This window comes from Ciconia boyciana, chromosome 8, assembly GCF_034638445.1.
Source record: "Ciconia boyciana chromosome 8, ASM3463844v1, whole genome shotgun sequence".
NCBI classification, from domain to species: domain Eukaryota; kingdom Metazoa; phylum Chordata; class Aves; order Ciconiiformes; family Ciconiidae; genus Ciconia; species Ciconia boyciana.
Window position 1 is genome coordinate 64,457,492 of NC_132941.1, and position 18,563 is coordinate 64,476,054.

General features: G+C 40.8%; 1 protein-coding gene across 3 annotated transcripts in view; it reads left to right on the top strand.

Moving 5' to 3' along the window:
* DOCK1 (dedicator of cytokinesis 1) overlaps window positions 1-18,563 on the top strand; it is a 323,303-nt gene that overhangs the window by 295,569 nt on the left and 9,171 nt on the right. For all 3 annotated transcript variants that reach the window (XM_072871685.1, XM_072871686.1, XM_072871687.1), the window contains 4 exons: window positions 2,540-2,685; window positions 6,676-6,874; window positions 12,375-12,528; window positions 16,452-16,597. In XM_072871685.1, coding sequence (XP_072727786.1) covers window positions 2,540-2,685; window positions 6,676-6,874; window positions 12,375-12,528; window positions 16,452-16,597 — 645 coding nt within the window. The remainder of the gene's footprint in view (window positions 1-2,539; window positions 2,686-6,675; window positions 6,875-12,374; window positions 12,529-16,451; window positions 16,598-18,563) is intronic.

The following is an 18,563-nucleotide window of genomic DNA, read 5'->3' on the forward strand; positions in this document are numbered from 1 at the left end:
GGGAGGAGGATGGCACCGCAGGGTGCCGTGGTGGCAGTCGCCTGTCCTTGGCACATTGGAAGTGCCAGGAAATTCTGGGGTCCCCCCCTTCGCCGCGAAGGTTTTTAGCTGAACTTGGAATCGTCGGATCTGCTCGCTGTGGAGTTGCCTTGTTCGTTTTGGTTCAGGATATGTAAGTGGGCTTCAAGCTATAGCACTTACCCGATTTTCAGAGAAAATTTTACCTCTGAAAGAGCAAACAGTGTGGTATCATTTAGGACAATATGCATTTTCCCCAAATTGGACTCAAGAATATCCTATACCAGAAACCATTTCCCACAAAAAGGACTGGTATTAAAACCAAATGATCTCGAAAAGCAGTGATGTATTTTTAAGATTGCACAGATCCACCTTCTGTCAGCAAAAGCCATCTAAAAACAAATGAAATCACCAGCAGACCATGAATTACTGGGCCATGAGGCAGGAAAGCCAGCTTGCCAGCCTGCGATTTGGACTGCTCTCGTCTCCGTCCCTGGCTTTCCCTGGCACCCTGGAAGCAGATGAGGAGCTTGCACTGTAATCCCGTTAACTGGCTTTTAATCAGAAGGCCAGTTAGCAGGGCCCAGCAGGCGAAGGACTTGGTATCAAGTGGCAGGTGCTTCCCTGCAAGTGAGCGATGGCTTCCTCATGAAAACGCCAAGTTGCATGGTTGCCCCAGTTGGGGTTGGGTCATCATTTTTGGAGGCGCCGCATCAATTCATGTATGTATTGAGGCAGATATTACTTCCGGGCTCAGATTTTGAAGGTTACCTCGGCAGCCATGAGGCTAAAAAGATCTGCGGTTGTGGTTTTCGCCTTGTACCTGAAAACTCAGTGTCTAAAGCACAATTGCACAGAGAGGAGGTCACAGAGAAAATAGTGCCCTCTTCGTGCCCTTCCTGCCTTCCCATCCTTAAACCCTCCAAGGCAAGAATATCAGATGGGAGCTCCATCACAATCTAGTTCTTACTAAATTAAGAAATAAAAGATTGAGAAAGAGAAAACAAGAAATTGATAACAATTACAAGTTCTCCAATTTTACTTCTGCCCCTAAATGAGCAGCAGTCACTAAACTGATTCTACAAAGAATGAAACAACCGAGATACACCCGATCAGCCTTAAACCAGCATCCTCTTCATCCAGTTCTGATTATGGTCACTAATGGGTGCATGCCACTGAGTTTATGGATGTTAGGCCAATCACATCAATATAACCAGGGCATGAATGTGGTTCCAAATTATCTCTGGAAAATCCCATAGAGATTTATTCTGAAGAGTGGATGATGTGGGATATGGTGAGGGATGGAGCTTCAGCTTTCTGCTCAGTGAGGTGCAGAGTGTCCTGGACTACGGACGCAGCAAGAAAGAGAAAAACATGCCAAGTGATGTTGTTCTCCAAGTGCCCAAAACCTCAGTGGAATAGTACATGCCAGTGAAGTATCCTGTTGTATTTCATGACAGGCCTTCCTTCAGAGATTAATTTTCACTTTTGTCTATAGCGATGACTTTTTATTTTAATGGGAACACTGAGATCATATGGGGAACGTGCCAGCCTTTATGGTGTCCTTCTAAGTGGCGTTCCATTTGTAGTCCTTCAAATCCCATCTTGCTAATATATTTAGGAAGAAAAAAGTTCAAATAGTAATTTAATCCCAAGGAGAACAGGAAGAATTGACATTAATGATACTTGCATGTCAGTCACTTCAATAATACACATTTACATCATCAGGGAGATGACTGGCAAGTCAAACGCAGGTGGTGTTATCTTTCTAATTTCCCTCTACCCACCAGTAAGAATTGTCAGGATTGATGGAGTTACATCACTTCTGTCTTCCTTGTACAAGGCCAATTTACCAGTAGTTGACAGGGTGGAAAATATACCTGTAATTAAACAGCATGAGATTCTTATTTGTTGACTGGTAGAGTTCAATTATTTTATGCATATATCAGTTATTAATGACTGACAAAGCTTGTATAAATATTCAGAACTCTGAAATGGTCTGAAACAAAAAAAATACCTTTCATATATTTTCTTCTTAACCTAGATGTCACTCTGTAAATTAGCTCTCTTGACATAAAGTTCCTCTTAGTGGGTTTTTTCTTTTTTTTTCTTTTGTTTTTTCTTTTTTTTTTTCTTTTTTTAAAAAACTCCATTTCATTTAAATACACTGACAGGGCAGTCACTTCAGTTGCAGAGATGGATTTTAAAAAGTTATTGGTAGAAAGCTCCTTTTTTAAAGCCCAGATGTAAAAAAAGCATGCAAATACCATTGAAACAAATGAATTATTGGAATATGTTTAAAATTAGACATGTGCCTATGAGGACCTAAATATTTCTTCCTAGTCCTTTAAAAGGATTTTCTTTAGAATTGCTTTCTTTGTTGTTAAACACAATGTATAATTATATAATATAAAACTCTACATGGAAGAAAAACTATCAAACCTTTCCACATTACTTTTGGTAACCAGATGTCAGCTATATTGTGATTTAAGAAGTAAGATTTTATATTTCTTTATTGCAGCTTTCAAGTCTGGATGATAGACGAGGCAGTCGGCCACGGTCTATGGTGAGATCCTTCACAATGCCCTCGTCTTCAAGACCCCTCTCCGTTGCATCGGTGTCTTCCATCTCCTCCGACAGCACACCTTCTCGACCTGGCTCGGACGGGTGCGTAAGAAATAGTCGTTCAGGGCTTGTCTCTGTAAAGCGTGATTTGGTGTGCACATCTATAGGTTTTGAGGATTGTCACCACCCCGCTCCAGATCTCAGTGCTATCACGGTGTTACTCCTTCCCATCCTACTGACTCCTCCTGTGTGGCAGCACGACGTTTGTTTGATCTCATAAGGAGCTGTGGGGTTTTTTGGTTGGGTTTTTCCCCAGTGTGTTTTATTCCAGAATTGGTTCATCGTAATACCCCACAAACGGTGTGTGACACAACGGTGGGAGTAACTAGCGTGGGGTGGGGATGGCGCTTTTAAGTGACAGCCTAATACTGGCTGAAAAACCCCAACCTATATAGACGTTTAGCTCAAGATACATTCCTTGTCCTTTTTTTTAACCAAGATAAATATATAATGCTCTTCTTGGTCCTCTTTAAAACAAAGTTAAGCAAAACCCCCTAAGCATTCAAACAAAAGCCCCCAAACAAACAGGAGATAAATTATCCCGTTCAAGTACTGCAAGTGTAATAGTTCAGAAGTGATCTTCTGCGAAGGCAGTGACGAGACGTGTGTTCAGCCAGCCCTGTCGTGGTCAGCAGGTGGGGCTTGGGAGAAGGAAGGGATTAGCTAACTGCTCCATCATTTCTTCTCACTTTGGCTGCCAGAGGAAAAGCTGCTTATGGCAAGATTGTACTTCAAGACTTATCAAGATATTTCACATGAGAACTGGGAATTCTGTTGATAAGCCCTGTCTCACAGTCGCATCCCTCAAAAGAACAAAATAATCTGTTTTCTTCCTGGGGTTTCCATGCAGCCTCAGAAGTCCCTTCTCCCTCTTCCTCCCCCCAGGCATTGCCGTAGTCCAGAAACTCAATATTTGACGGAGGCGGCAGTTTTATAAAGCCTCCTGAAGGGCTGCTAACTTCAGAGACGTGCTAGAAACGTTGGTGTCCCTTGTGCACCTTCAGAGGGACTTATTACCTGGCTACATAGTAAAAGCATCAAGAAAAATTAAATACAGCACCTAAGGACCAACATGATACTTACCTTGATTACAAACAGTTTATTTACCCATTGGGAAGAACTGCAAACAGAGCGCAATTCAGCTCTCATTACGTTACCCTCTATAACGTATACACGGTGAGTCATGTTGATACAAACGCAGGACAGCGGAGACGATGATGCGTTTTGACTAATTCATCCACAAAAGTTGTCTTGCTGGAACTTGGGGATAACTACCATCCCAGATTAATGGGCAACTTTATCTCAGAAGAAAAATATTGATTCTTTCCCTGCCTGCCTCTACCTCTTTCTCTTTTTCCCTTCAAAATCATTATATGTATTTTTCTTTCTCCTTGGACGCTGTTTTCTTAAATTTCACCTCTCCATGCCAGCTTTGTTGTAGTAGCTGTCCCTTAGTAGTTTTGGAGGATCTCATGAGTCTACTCAGTGTGTGCATTTAAAAAAACCTCACAAAGATCACGGTGCAGCTCAGCTCCTGCTCCGAGCCCAGGGCAATACCGCTGTAATACATGTGAGGAAAATCCAATGAACAACTATCATCACCGAGGAGACCTGAAAAAACGATCGTGTGATCCTGACCAAGACCTGAAAAATTGATCAGTGGAGCAGGAGAAGAAAAATCATCAGATGTAAATAACATAATGAAAGACCTCAAAAATTCAAATGACTGTAGAACTCATGTGGGTGCTTTGTCACTACTAACTTGGAAGAAGTTCACCCATGTGCCTACCATAGCTGATTGGGTTTATGGTCAGTTGTCCTCTCCTGCTTTCCATTTCTCCCTCTTCATGTGTTAATTCTGAGATTAGAGATGAAGCTAAGAAAAACAATTAAAAAGGGAGCTGACAGACTGTCTTGCCCAGATCACCCAACTTATATTTTGTGCCAACTCCAGCTTCTCCTGCTCTGGAGCTTTTAAACAGTAAAAACTCAAAGCAGACATTGACATAGTATGTGTTTTACAACTCCCAACTCTCTATATAAATAAAACTCTGACTTTAAAAAAGGACCTTGGGTTTATTCACTGCTTAAAATGGGACTTAGAAGTACAAACCTGAGCACTTACAAGCAGTGGTTGGAAGTGGGGAAGTCCTGGTGTGCCTATGTGATTTGCCGTCTGTTGAAAGTCCTAATGTACTTCAAGTAGGAGCATGGCGTGTTAGCCCGTTTATCACCCATACGTTGCATACAAATAATTAATAGTACTAATAATAGTAATGCCTGGAAGGGAAGCAATTAATCATTGTCTGAAGAATGACAATTCCTCTTGTAAACTCGCAAGCAGCCTGCGAGGCGGCTGTCACTGCCCGCCAGCCCAGCGGAGCCCAGCAGAAGCAGCGAAAATAAGCGATTCAGGTGGCTAAACCACACGCTGTCGGGAGAGCTGTCTTCTGGTCTGGGTTTTGTCACTCATGCGCTTTGTGGCCCCGGGCAAGTCATTGCCCTCCCTTTTCCCTATCTGTAAAATGGGATGAAAAAAGCGTGCAGTTTTGTCCCGCAACCCATGTGATTTTGGCTTTGGTTATGAGGGTGATGGCTCAGGGGCTGTTGCCGCAGGTGCTGCTTCGAGCATCTTTGCCTCAAATGAGCTGACTTAGGCTGAAAACTGAAGGGCCTTTAGTGCTTCAGACAACAAAAATAATAATAATAATTTGGGGTATTGCTGCTGGATATTGCTTCTAATGGAGATGATTAGGATAACTTCGTTGCAAATTGTTTGAAATATGGACCTGACAGTATTTCACAGCAAAGACTGTGGTCTATATGTGCATGCGTCACCGTGGCATAGTAAATACTTTTCCAGTGTTAAAAAGTAAGCTGGTTTCTTTGTTTGGGGTTTTTTGGTTTGCTTTTGCTTTTGTAATGTGATGATTTGAGACATCCTCTTGGTTGACAGCCGCCTGAATATGAGCCGGCAGTGTGCCCAGGTGGCCAAGAAAGCCAATGGCATCCTGGCTTGTATCAGGAATAGTGTGGCCAGCAGGACTAGGGCAGTGATTGCCCCCTGTACTCAGCACTGGTGAGGCCGCACCTCGAATGCTGTGTTCAGTGTTGGGCCCCTCACTCCAAGAGAGACATTGAGGGGCTGGAGCGTGTCCAGAGAAGGGCAACGGAGCTGGGGAAGGGTCTGGAGCACAAGGCTGATGGGGAGCGGCTGAGGGACCTGGGGTTGTTCAGCCTGGAGAAGAGGAGGCTGAGGGGAGACCTCATCGCTCTCTACAACTACCTGAAAGGAGGCTGGAGAGAGGTGGGGTCGGTCTCTTCTCCCAGGTAACAAGCCATAGGACAAGAGGAAATGGCCTCAAGTTGCTCCAGGGGAGGTTTACGTGGATATTAGGAAAAATGTCTTCACTGAAAGGGTTGTCCAGCATTGGAACAGGCTGCCCAGGGCAGTGGTGGAGTCCCCATCCCTGGAGGTATTTAAAAGCCGTTTGGATGAGGTGCTGAGGGACATGGTGTAGTGGTGGGCTTGGTAGCGTTAGCTTTACGGTTGGACTCGATGAACTTAAAGGTCTTTTCCAACCTATACGATTCTGTGGTTCTGTGATGTCCTCGGTGCGTTGTACAATTCCCTGCGCTCGCACAGTGCTGATGTCCCCTGGAGTTCCCAGGCGCCTGCTGGCGTGCCTGCCGTGCTGCCCCAGCGTACACAGCGGGAGTGCTGAATTAGAAACTCATTTGTATGGAAGCCACATACAGTGAAACTCAGGAGTTTGTGTAGCTGTAAGCCAGTAAATTTACTACAGAGCAGGGAAGTACGTGGTACTGGTTCTTCAGCAGTTCCGCAGTAAATTTTATTGTAAGACAATTATGATTGTTATGACCCTCTGCCCCCTCCTTTTCTCTGTAATGAGTTTTCCTGGATTAGCAAAGCATCGTTAACTCAAGGGAGACTTGGGGAAATATGTAAATGAAAATGAGGTGTTTTGAAAAGAGTATTTCATTGATCTAAGCAACAACCATTTTCTTTAGGTTTGTGCTGGAGCCCCTCCTGCCAAAAAAGATGCATTCTAGGTCTCAAGATAAATTGGACAAGGATGACCTAGATAAAGATAAGAAAGAAAAGAAGAAGGAGAAAAGGAACAGCAAGCATCAAGAGATATTTGATAAAGAATTTAAATCTACTGATATTTCTCTGCAGCAGACTGAAGCAGTGATCCTTTCAGAAACGGTAACTTTATTAGCAAGTAATGCTTTATCTAATTCTGAGCAGTGTTCTTTCTCTTTTTAAATAAAAATGTTGATTTTTACGATTTACTTTATTTTTAGACCAAAAGTAACTCTCGGGGAATATGCTACGATGTTAATATATGTGATAATGAATCAAAAATACAGGTTTTATTTACAGTGTAAAAAAATCATGGTATCTCATATGAAAATCTTACCAAAAGCTATATATGACTATTTGATAAAAGGAACAGATGGTATATCCTAAGTAAAATAAATGCTACCATTTTAGCAGCCTTTTGAATTTATGGTTCCCGATAGATAGTGATGGGTTTTCTCATATTTCAGCTGACTACTGCATGACGCTTTTCGGTGGAAATGTTACAAGGTCATTTCGTGCATGGCAATTACGTATTCTTGAAAGGCTATTTTGAGCAGAAAATCGTAAGCAGTTCCACTGGTGCCTGTGTGTAAGAATATTAACTACAGGGCATATCTCTCTTAAGCCCTCTCTTCTTGGCATATATTTAATTCACTGAAACTGTCCTAAAGGCTTAGGTAACTTGAGAAGTTTTAGCTCTGAAATCGAAAGCAAGGCCATTTTAAGCTGGAGCAGCGAGTACGTGAACTAACTGTAACCTCCAAATCTCTGCCTGGACACCTGTTTTGAGGCCAATAGTTTAAAACTTGCCCTCCAGAAATAAATGTAATGTTCTTTTAAAGATTTGCACAAGTACTTGTAGAGCCAACTTTTAACTCAGCAGAGTCTTTCATTGGTGGCTGTCATTTATATTGGACTTTTGAAACGATTTCTGTCTGGCCTGTGATGACTAGACCCTTTAAGTCTTTCGGTTTGGTATTTGTAGCGGAATATTACTTAGATGTTCAGCCATAGTTCCTCTGGTTTCTGGGTTTGCTCCTTCTTTTCCATCCAGAGCTGAGCTAATCTCTCAGATGTGTCTTCTGACATCTTGGAAGATCAGAGTTGTTTTATCTGATGTGGCCTTAGGCCCAGTATTAGCTCAGCAAAAACTCAGATGAAACCCCATTTGTGCGTCTCAGGCTTTGCACCCAAACTCCTTTGAAGCCAGGGAGTTTTTCCATCGACTTCAGTGAATTTTGGATCAGCCCTGCTTTGTTTAAATGGAGATTCGTCCTGCTAAAGCCAGTCAGGTGAGCATTGTTGGAGTGTTTTCAGACAGCAAATACATTTTGCATAGATTTCCACGTCTCATCTTTTTGACTCAATGCATTCAACTCTGCACGTTGCAGCAGTTGTATTTTGACTAAGCCTGAACGTTGCAATGGCAAGGCTTGCACTCGCATCTCCCAGATCCCCAAACGGACTAGCAGAGCTTGTGGAAGAAGAGCATTAGCCACAGGAGAAGAAATTGTATTTCAGGGCCGCTCAGTCAGTCGGACTTGCACAAATCCATGAGACCAGATGGGAGGTGTCCAAGGATGCTGGAGAGCTGGTTGACATCACTGCAAGGTCACTGTCATCTCTGAGAGGTCTTGGACATTGGAGAAGATTGCTTATGACTGGAAGAATGCAAATGCCGGCTGGAAAGGAGAACACGATAACCCTTCAAGGCATATTCCCATTTGTCATCTGAGGAACAAAAATGAGCAAAGCCCAACATGGTTTGACGCAAGTCTTCCACTCTTCCCAGTCAAGAGCTTTCAGTGGATGACTGGTATGACTAATTTTCCCCTGGTTATAGAGAGGGAGGGAAGTTAAATGTCAGAATTAGTTACCTACAGTTACTGCGAGCTTTTTGAAATCCACAGATCAATAATATGAAAAGGAGTTTACTGGTGAGAGAAAAACTCTCCCTTTTCAGGATCTGCAAACTACTTGATGAGCTCCAAAATGACCAAGTAATTTTTTAATGCTTGGTGTTAGTGTGGCTCATTTTCTCTTGTAGGTGAAATAGAGGAAACACTTCTGAGATTAGTTTACAAGAGTGGTTGTACAATTCCCACTGCTGTCTTCAGGAATTTTGTACAGATAAGGTCAAGAAGTTTAAAGATAAAATTTGTCTTGGCTTGAAATTTTTGCACTCTGGAGACATATGTCCCCTATTAATGATACAAAAGGGAAATTGTTAGCTTTTGGGTAAGAATTCAGCTTTTCCATTGTTCTACTTTTGTGGGCTGCATTGTGTGCAAGTTCCCTTTTTAAGTTGGAATTGCTCCCAAAGCACTGTTACTGCTGTGTTTTATGAAGAAAAAGGCATTTTGATTTCCCTTGCATTAGGAGCTTGTAAGCAGAAAGTTTGCTAGCTTAAAAAAAGATGATGATGAAATGGGGGGGGGGGGGGGGGGGGGGCGGAATTAAGGATTGTTTGTTTCCAAAAAAGTTGGAATCCAGATTTGACTAGAAATGGAAATTAAAATACAGATTTAAGAGCTTTTAAAGTGAGATTTTAGTAATAAACTACTATTAGTTACTAGATTTTGTATTACAGTTACTGGATTCCTTCTGTTGAGAATTTTAGAGCTCATTCGTACCATCGGTAATTCAGTTGCAAGATTTCAGTTATTTGGTGAATCTTCTGATGGATTCTTAGTTCTGACTTCTAAAATATTTGGGCGTTTTACAGCAGAAAACATGCTTTTCTTTAGTAGGATGACAATTTATAAGTACCGTCAAGAAAGCGAATGAAAGAATAACAGCCAGCTTGGATTTGTCAACACCAGATCGGTCAAGCCCTTCTTCCTTCTTTCTGCAGTAGAGGAGGAGGCTGTGGGGGTAGGAACGATGCGGCAGACCGCCGATGTGCCGACGTCAGTATGACTCTGGGCACATCTCACACGATCTTCTCATGAGCAAGACTGGGCGATGAAGTCTAGTCTAAGGTGATGCTGAAGGATACATAGCAGCCTGGAAAAACTGCACTCAATATTGTTACGGGTGAGACGGAGTAAATGAGAACCCGTGATGGATTTGGATAGTGGGATATGTCAAAAAAATCTATGTGCGGAAGCACAGCGCGTGGTCAGCCTCTTAATCGCTGGCTCTGTCTCATGTCGTTAATAGGAGGGTTCGGCGTGTGTCGCTACTGTTTCATCCAGGTGTTATTGCAGTTTGCAGCCAGCCCGTGCCAGTTGTAGCTGGCAAATAACAGCCTTGTCCTTGACGGTTCAAAAGTCCAGTTTCAGATACTCACCCCACACACACGATTATCAGTTGCCTGACAACACTCCTATTCTAAATTATTCTTCGCCCACCACAAATCAGTGGCTTGCTTTCAGGAGGGAAGGATGCATCAATAACTTTATATATGAATCTGTTCTAGATCCTGTGTTATTCGCTCCTAATTGGTTTATGCAACGTAATTGCAAGCATGATACCACATTTACAGAGAATCTCAAGTGAGAGGCGCAGCAGGCGTGTCAGAGAGCGGTCAGTCCCATCTCTGCAGAGCTTCTGCTGCTCGTTTCAAAGATGATGTTGTCTAATGAAATGAGTGTTTCCATCACTACGATGGACTTCCTTACATAGGAACTTCTTTTTTTCCAGTCAGATGAATCTTCATGGAAGAACATGGGAAGATTATAAAACTGCAGGATTATTTCATGGAGCTTTTACATTTTCTTTAAAAAGCAGCATTCAGAGGCCGTTTTGTCTAGTTGTACGGCTTAAATACTTTTTTCCAAGTTTCCCTGTACGCATAATGAATTTATTGACTGATCAAAACCCAAGCCCTAATTACAGAGATCTTGTACTACTATGATCTTATCAGAAGATAAATTAAGCACTTTGGTATGTGAAGATGATCAGTAATGTCTTTATAGTTTTCTAGAGATTTGTATCTTCTTTTAAGTACCACATAAACTTCTTTAACATAAATTCTCATTGTTAGCTCTTTGATTCCATGAGCTGATAGCAAACCTAACACTGAAGCCAGATAGTTAATAGACCACTCAAAAGCTTGTGTAAGAAATCAGAATAACAGGCTGTACATTTTATTGATTTAGTGGCATCTAACATCACTCACTATTGATCCTGCTTTCGTTAGACCAAAAAAAATTAGCAATGGGCTCATTATGGATCAGTGGTCTCCAAAGAGTTCATATTCCCTAGCAGAACTCTGATTTATGTGAAGCTTTCAGAAAAGGACCAAGCTTGTCAATCACAGAAGAAGTTAAAATTTATTTGAGATAAGGAGCTACAGACCAGGTTAACTTGGGAACTTGATTCTAGTTGTTGGTTTTTCTCTTGATTCTGGCAGTGCAGCTTTCCCAATCAATGAGTGTATTTCCTTAGTTGCTTTTTTATAATTATATGCCTCTGAGAAAGTGATTACTGTGCTTATCCATTCTACTAAAAATATGCTTTAAAAGATCTTGAAAGAAGAAACCTTTGGAGTCTTTAGGACTTGAACTGTAGTATCAGGCAAATTTCTGAAAGGTTACCCTGAGGTCTTGATGAACTTTCAAAAAAAAGTTACATACCTTATGGTCATTCATTTCTTGTAGAAAGATCTCAGAGACACAGCCTTTCATGCAAACCCTCTTAAGGTTTGTTTTCTGAAAATAAAAGGAAGCACTCATACCTCATTTTAGATTTCTTCTTCACAACATACTTTTTAAAAAAACATTGTCAAATGACAAAATTCTTCAAAAAGGCATGAATTGCTGCTGACATTTTCTGCTTTGTCCTAATGCAGCACCTTGGCTGTTCTTCCCGTCTTAACTTCAGGTTGCTGCTCCATTTTCTGTGATCTTCTGGCAATAAAAAATTCCTTTCTTTGCTGCGATTACTAGAAATACGGGGGCTGGTGGGTGGGTAACAAACAGTAGAGAGTAACAAACAGAATTAAACTCAGTAAAAAGAATCACCTTAACAAAAGCATTAGTTGCCCATCAGGTTACAAGTATCATTTCAGGGTTCCTGATGGAAGATTTTAATGGGCTATGAAGCAGCCAGAGCAAAACAATAAGGATATTTCAGTGAATTAAATACAGGCGCAAACATGCACCATCAAGAAAGTGTTTCTGGACAGATGATGTCTTCCTCAGAAGAGAGTTTGACCATGCAGACGAGTGAAGACAGAAATTTTAACAGGGAAGTTGAGCCGCCTGAGCAGAAAGAAAAGAATTTGAATGCTGTATAATCTTGTGCGAGGATATAGACTTCCTTAGCTGTTATTAAGCAAGTGTTTGGGGAATTGGCTCATTGCTTCAGAAAAATATGCCAGGCTACGGGAAGATGTGTGCATTAAGTCTCATTGTGATTCCTGGGGAGAAGGAAAGAACATTTGGAGCTGTGAAATACTGCATTAAATCAGAAGTATTGTATGTTATCATTGCCCTATTACTGTTTAGGAGGTAGCGGGGAAAATGCAGCAATCCCAAGGGCTGCCGCTCAGTAACAACATGCATTCCTTTACTGTCTCACCTTGATGAGCCGTGGTGGTACAGGCCAATATCTGCTTGTACGCGTGCCGTGCTGCAGTGAAACAATTAGGATTTTCGTTGGTTTTGTCCTTCTGCAGATCAGCCCGCTGAGACCACAGAGACCAAAAAGCCAAGTCATAAACGTCATTTCAAGTGAAAGACGTTTCTCCGTCTCTCCATCACCGCCCAGCTCCCAAGTGACGCCACCCCCGATAACTCCACGGACAAAACTTTCTTTCAGCATACAGTCCAGTAAGTCTTTCATTTTATCATATTTTATAATACCAAATTTTATGCAAAATAACTTGTAGTGGGGAGATGTGTTTCCTGAGCATTGCATTACACCTTGGTTTGGGTTCTTTGAGTAAGTCTTCTTGCCGTCACCATGGGATTGCTTGCAGGAACAAGAACTTACCTCTTAATATCATGCTCCTTGCATCTGCCAGCAAAAATTACTTCACCATTTTACAGAAGCAAGCAAAATTGTTGCATTGCAAAAATTTCTTTTCCTTTTCAAGTAATCATTAACAATTACTTAGGTATAGAGTAACTGTCAAAAATTAGTGTTGTACTTGGTTCTGTATTGCATTTAGGGTATTTTGGAGCATAAAGGCTGAAAAAACAATCTTTTAATGTAATTGTACCTTAAAAGAACTTTTATTTGCTATGTAGTGAGTACAAGCCAGAAGCGGAAAAAAGAGTCAGTCTTTTTGATGTACGTTTTGTTTGACATTGACATCTTTTACTCACTTTTTCTGTAAAACATCGTTTGTTTGCTTCAGTCTTCAGGAAACCCTATTGCAAAACTGGCTGTAATACAACACCTATTTCTTTTACAGTGCTGTTTTCCAAAAACTGTTGGTCCGAGTTTTCAGTTGCTAGCATGTGACAAAAAAAGACAAAGATCTTTTTGATACACGTACCTAAATGCTAGTACAATAGTTGACAGTTCAACGTTAGTGAAGAGGAGAATAGATAATCAGTTTTAAGAAAAAAATCTTGTTCGATCACAGTCAACTGCTTTATTTACTTTTTTTGATACTTAAAACCTTTTCCCTTAAATAGTGAGTGTTTTGGAAAGTTCTTGTTGCCAATTGCAGGTATATGTCCTGTGAGCAGGAGTGTGTTTATTCTACAAATCTGTAGCAACAGAATTGTCTTCTAAAAGGCATGTGGCTTTGTTTTAATGATTTGAAATTGTTGGTTGCAAACACGTGGAAGAGGGATAAGCAACTGCAGCGTTTCCCTTGCATAGTCAGACACCCAAAACAAGTATTTTGATAACTGTGAACTCTCTTTTCTTTACAGTTTTGGTAGCCAAAAGCTACCAGCTAAAAACTGGAAATGTAGAGAAGTAGAGTATATATACTCCTGCCAAAGATATTCTTTGAATCGGATTATTTCTTCCTGTGTACATTTTATTAAAACGACGTTGATCTCTTTTTTTAAAAAGTATCTGAAGCTATCATGTATTTCTGAGAATATTTATGTCTGTGTGCTGGAGATGTATGGGTGTTATGTAAAATAGGTTCAGCTTATTGCAAAATCCATGGGACTTGTCCGTAATCATTTGAGGAATTGTAGTGGTAAAATTTTTTAGGAATTCCAAGGATAAAGAAGTTACTTCAGTGCACAAATTGGCTAAAAGCAGTTAATGGGTTGCTAAGCAATACTGCTTGCTTGTTAGCTGGCAGTTTAGGAGAATGGAGTGTAAAATTTGATCATTAGGTTAAGATGAAAAAAAAGTCATCTCACTGATCTCTTGCCAGCTCAAAGAGATTCTCAGTGGCACGTGTCCAGTAAGGAATGAATATTCAGCCCATACTAGTCTGATGAAACACCTTGAATAATGATAGCAAAGCAGAAATGATGAGTAATTATTTGTATAGTGACTGAGTTAGTGAGGTATAGTTCAGCTGAATTGAGCAGGAGAAAATTAATAGATCTGTAGCAAATAGATCTTCTTGAAACACGACTGAAAATCACTGGAGTTTGTGTTCGATACCTGTTTCTGCAGTAGGGCAGATGACTCCTGGATTGCATTAAACTGTGTGAGAGATTAGCTAGTCAGGGCCAATAAGTTTTTTCATTATAGAATATTGTTGTTGTACTAAATAGTTTGCCAGACTGAATGCAAATATGTTGTTAACGTATATTATGAACTATTCTATATTATGAACTAATGTATATTATGTGCTATTCATGTGGATGGAAATACTCTGTCCTCACTTACAGGGATCTATTGCTGCCTTACAAAAGGCTGAGGTTGTGATGGTTCCATGTACAGGCTGTCGGAACACAGTGGAGGCTGCAGAAAATTAGAGCTGTAACAGGAGCTGGGGGACGTAGGGAAAGGGACAGAAGCAGAGCAGGACACAGTTGCATGGACAGTTGGTGACCATCCGTCGTTCAGAGTATTGCAGACCTTAAAGTAGAGTTGCCTCCAGACGTTGTTTCCGCTGCAGCTCTAGTGAAAACATTGCTCGCCTGCCTTTCCATGGACCTGCCAAATGTCAACCTTAAAGAAACAAAGGGTTTGGGTAACTCCTAACCAGATTTCTCTTGCCATCTTCTTGGTAGCGCCTATTGGTCTACATGTAGTGACTTACATGAAGTTAGGAGATACTGTAATGTCATATAAGATGCAAAGATGAAGTGTTCAGGGCAGTTAAATTCAGCTACTAAAAGCTTGTAAGACTAATTTCTAATGTTTATGAACGGGGACGTGATGCCGCGAATGAACAGGGAAGTTCTAAAGGAACTTAGTTCTAAAGGAACTAAGGAAGAGCTAAACGCAATGTTCAGTTACATATGTTTTCCAGTTCTATGTTTTAATGACATGAGCTTAGCAGAAGTAGATTCTGATGGAGATATTTAAAGGAAAGTATTGTGAATGTTTGGAGAATGGAGAAATCCTGTATGTGTAGAAAAGGAAGGATGAAAAACAGGAGCAATGGAAAAAGCAATGAGAAATTTCGGTCCTGGAGGACAAACAATGCTTTTCAGTCTGATGTAGAAGAAGCCACTGAAAGTTTGAAGTCCCAGGATGGAAAATATTCTTCTTCCTGGCATAGCTGAAAGTTCAAGTGAAAGGATGAAGAGTAAAATTACAGTTTTCAGTGACAAATCAATACAGCCACCTTACAGTTAAATCGTGTTAGTGAGAGGCCATTTTAGAGAACAATAAAAGGGTGCTATTTGTAAGATATTGATAGGAACCCTGCAATAAAAGTATCTGCATAAACAAGTCCTCCACTTGCTTCACAAACCACCCTAGTGAAAATAACCTTTTTTCATTTCCTAAATGAAAACACTTCCCTAATTTATCAAAAATAAATTAAGTTTCTTATCTCGTACAGCTCACAGTGGCTTTTGCCTGTGTTAAAATGACTGAATTACCCTGACATACACCGTGGGTGGATTTCTACACAAAAACCTATGTATCACTCAGGCCTCAATAAACTTTATTGTCCCTCAGGCTATTCGCCTTTGCAGCACGTACCTGCTAGGATTTATCTGCTAAGAAAAGGGAACTTTCTACCCAGCAAACAGTAATAATAAATGTTTTGTACTTTCTCTTGCGTGATTTTATTTACTCAACAACTAATGACTGCTCGTTTATTGTAGTTACCTGGAGTTTGAAAGTTTTTGAGAGAGATGTAGTTAATTATAGGCTTTAATTTGTGCATTTTATTAACAAGAAGCTTTTATTTTACTGGGGGAAAGTAAATAAAGCATAGCTCGATTATATTTTCTTAGTGCACTTACCAAAACTTCTATTATGTATTAATGTACAAGGTGAAAATGCAGAGCTTACAGCTGAGAAAATTATATTTGCTAAGCTATGAATATTTTGGCATGAAATCCAAAGTAAAAATTATTTTCTATTAAAAAGAGGGGATCGTTCAGGTATTTTGAGCGTATCCTAAAAATTAGCCCAACGTGACTCCACAGTGCATACTTCCCGTCGATGCGGGGGTTGGTTCAGTTGTTCTACTTTCCTTTAAAATCCCTCATTAGATGAGCTGCAGATAATTACAGAGGCAGTGAAGAGCAGAGAACGATACCGCACGTGCAGCACTATCGCAGTATCAATGCTGTAAGAATTGGCGCCGTCTGGATCTTTGGATTCGATTCAGTTATTGAAAGAGTTAACTCGGTGTTGATTTTTACAGATCTGGAGCTGAACGGTATGTCCAGCTCCGACATCCCCGACATTCCTCCTCCTCTGCCTCTCAAAGGAAGCATGGCCGATTATGGGAACCTCATGGAAAGTCAAGACTTGATCAGCCCGACGACCTCCCCCCCTGCCCATCAAAGGGTGAGTCCCAGAGTTGGTGATCATTTCCTGCAATTTTCTTTGCTTTTCTACTTTGCGCGATCCACAGCGAGATGTAATCCAGAGCTTTCTGCAACTGCAAACGAGCGTCTGGAGTATGAGGGAACGGCATCGCTCACGGGGACCGACCTGAAGGGAGGTTGGATTCATTCTGGTGGAGAAGACTAAGCGAAATGTTGTTAGCTGTGTTGGTAAGGCAGCTTAAGCTGGCAGGATATAGTCTCAGCAGCAAATTAGATTTAATGGCCTTTCAATCCTGTCTCAGGAAAGGAAATAAAACACGTACCTGACATCTTTCCTTCCTGGAGCTCCGTTCTGTCGGCATTCAATCGCCGCTTGTTTCCTAGAGGCAAACACACGTGCCCCCTTTGCGGGAAGGAGCTCAGAAACACTCTTCATCATCACCAGGGTTTTCAGCTTTCTGAAGAAAATACACTTTTTCAACTTTGTTTCCTGTATCCTGGAAGCTTTTAAAAATAATTTGGTCCTTTTCTTTAAAGCAGCACTTTTGGGAAGGACCATTTATTTCCTTTTTGGAGGAAAAAAAAAACGTTTAAAGAGGTTTTCTTTTCTTTGACTTTGAAATGTATAACTTTGGCCAAGCTGTTATTTTGTGAAAAAATTCTCAGAGGTAATGATTCTTTTTTGTTTGCAGAGGTATCTTCCAGGATTTCCCTGAAGTTCATCATTCAAATTAATGCTGTAGACTAATTTGCTTTTCAGTAAATTTCATGGTTAGAGAAAGCATTTCTAATCTCAGCAGAGGAGGAGTCAGGCAGGAATTTAGTTTTAACTCTGGGAGTAGTTTTGTTTAACACAGACTATCACAGTGCACAACAGTACACAAGTTTGGCTTTTTCCCTGGTTGAAACTGTAACTGTGTTGTTGCAGGAATTTAGTATTTTCAGGCTAAATGGAGAAAAAACCCAGATATAGAAGTAACTTGAGGAATGTGGGTAGTAAAACACAATGCTTTACTCCTTATATGCATATATGGGAAACTTCTCTATTCCCATCATCTCTTCCGTAGTTCTTCCCTGTGGCTGGATGTCTTTAGTAAATATTTTCACTAAATTTTTTTGCCAACCCTTTTCCTCTAATTTCCATCAAAGTATACTAAGCTCTTACCCATTTCCCTGACTTCTCTCTCAGGGACCAGCTCTCGCTTGACCTGAATACAGACCTCTAAGTGGAAAACTACAGAACGTACAGGAGGGCTGCCAGGAGTTTTGTCTAAGGAATCCATCTTCATGAAGACACCTGAGAAATTCAAATTAGGTTTCAAATTTCTGGAACTCCTTCCTGTATGAGCTCCAGAGTAGTAAATTCATTTTGTATGATATACTGTAAGTTTTAGGTCATGGTAGTAGCTCAGGATTGTTACCCTGAGTTCAATTTTTAGCTAAAAAGCATTAAACAATGAGATGATAAAACATGCGGTGAGGAATAAAAATCCCGATAGCCGGGTTCTTTTTCCATTCCTTGCGAGGCTGTTTGAAGGGGTTTCCACTCAGTGGACAAATGCTAGATATTTACTGTACTCCTTGCAAATGCCACCATGCTGTGACGGTCAGAGCCCAGACCTGAAGGTGACTGAGGTTCCAGCCTCAGTCTCGTTGCTGTTGAAGACGTGACCTTGCACAGCTCCTGGACCTGTCACGAGCGGGGTTTCCGCATCATTAAATGGAAGTTCATCAAAATAGTAGCAATATGCTCCCTTGGTTTTTTGCAAAGTTTTATTCAGGTCTTAATATTTTTTCTCTTGACAGTCTTCACTGCTCAGACTCATTTTTTTTTTAAATATATTTTTTAATTGTACAAATGGGCGCCGTTGTTCAACATTGAGTGTTGAAGGAGCTCAGGATTAAAGCATACCTTAGAAATGCAATCAAATATAATCGAGATTTTCTTCAGCATTGTATTTTTATAAACTTTCCAAGACAAGGGA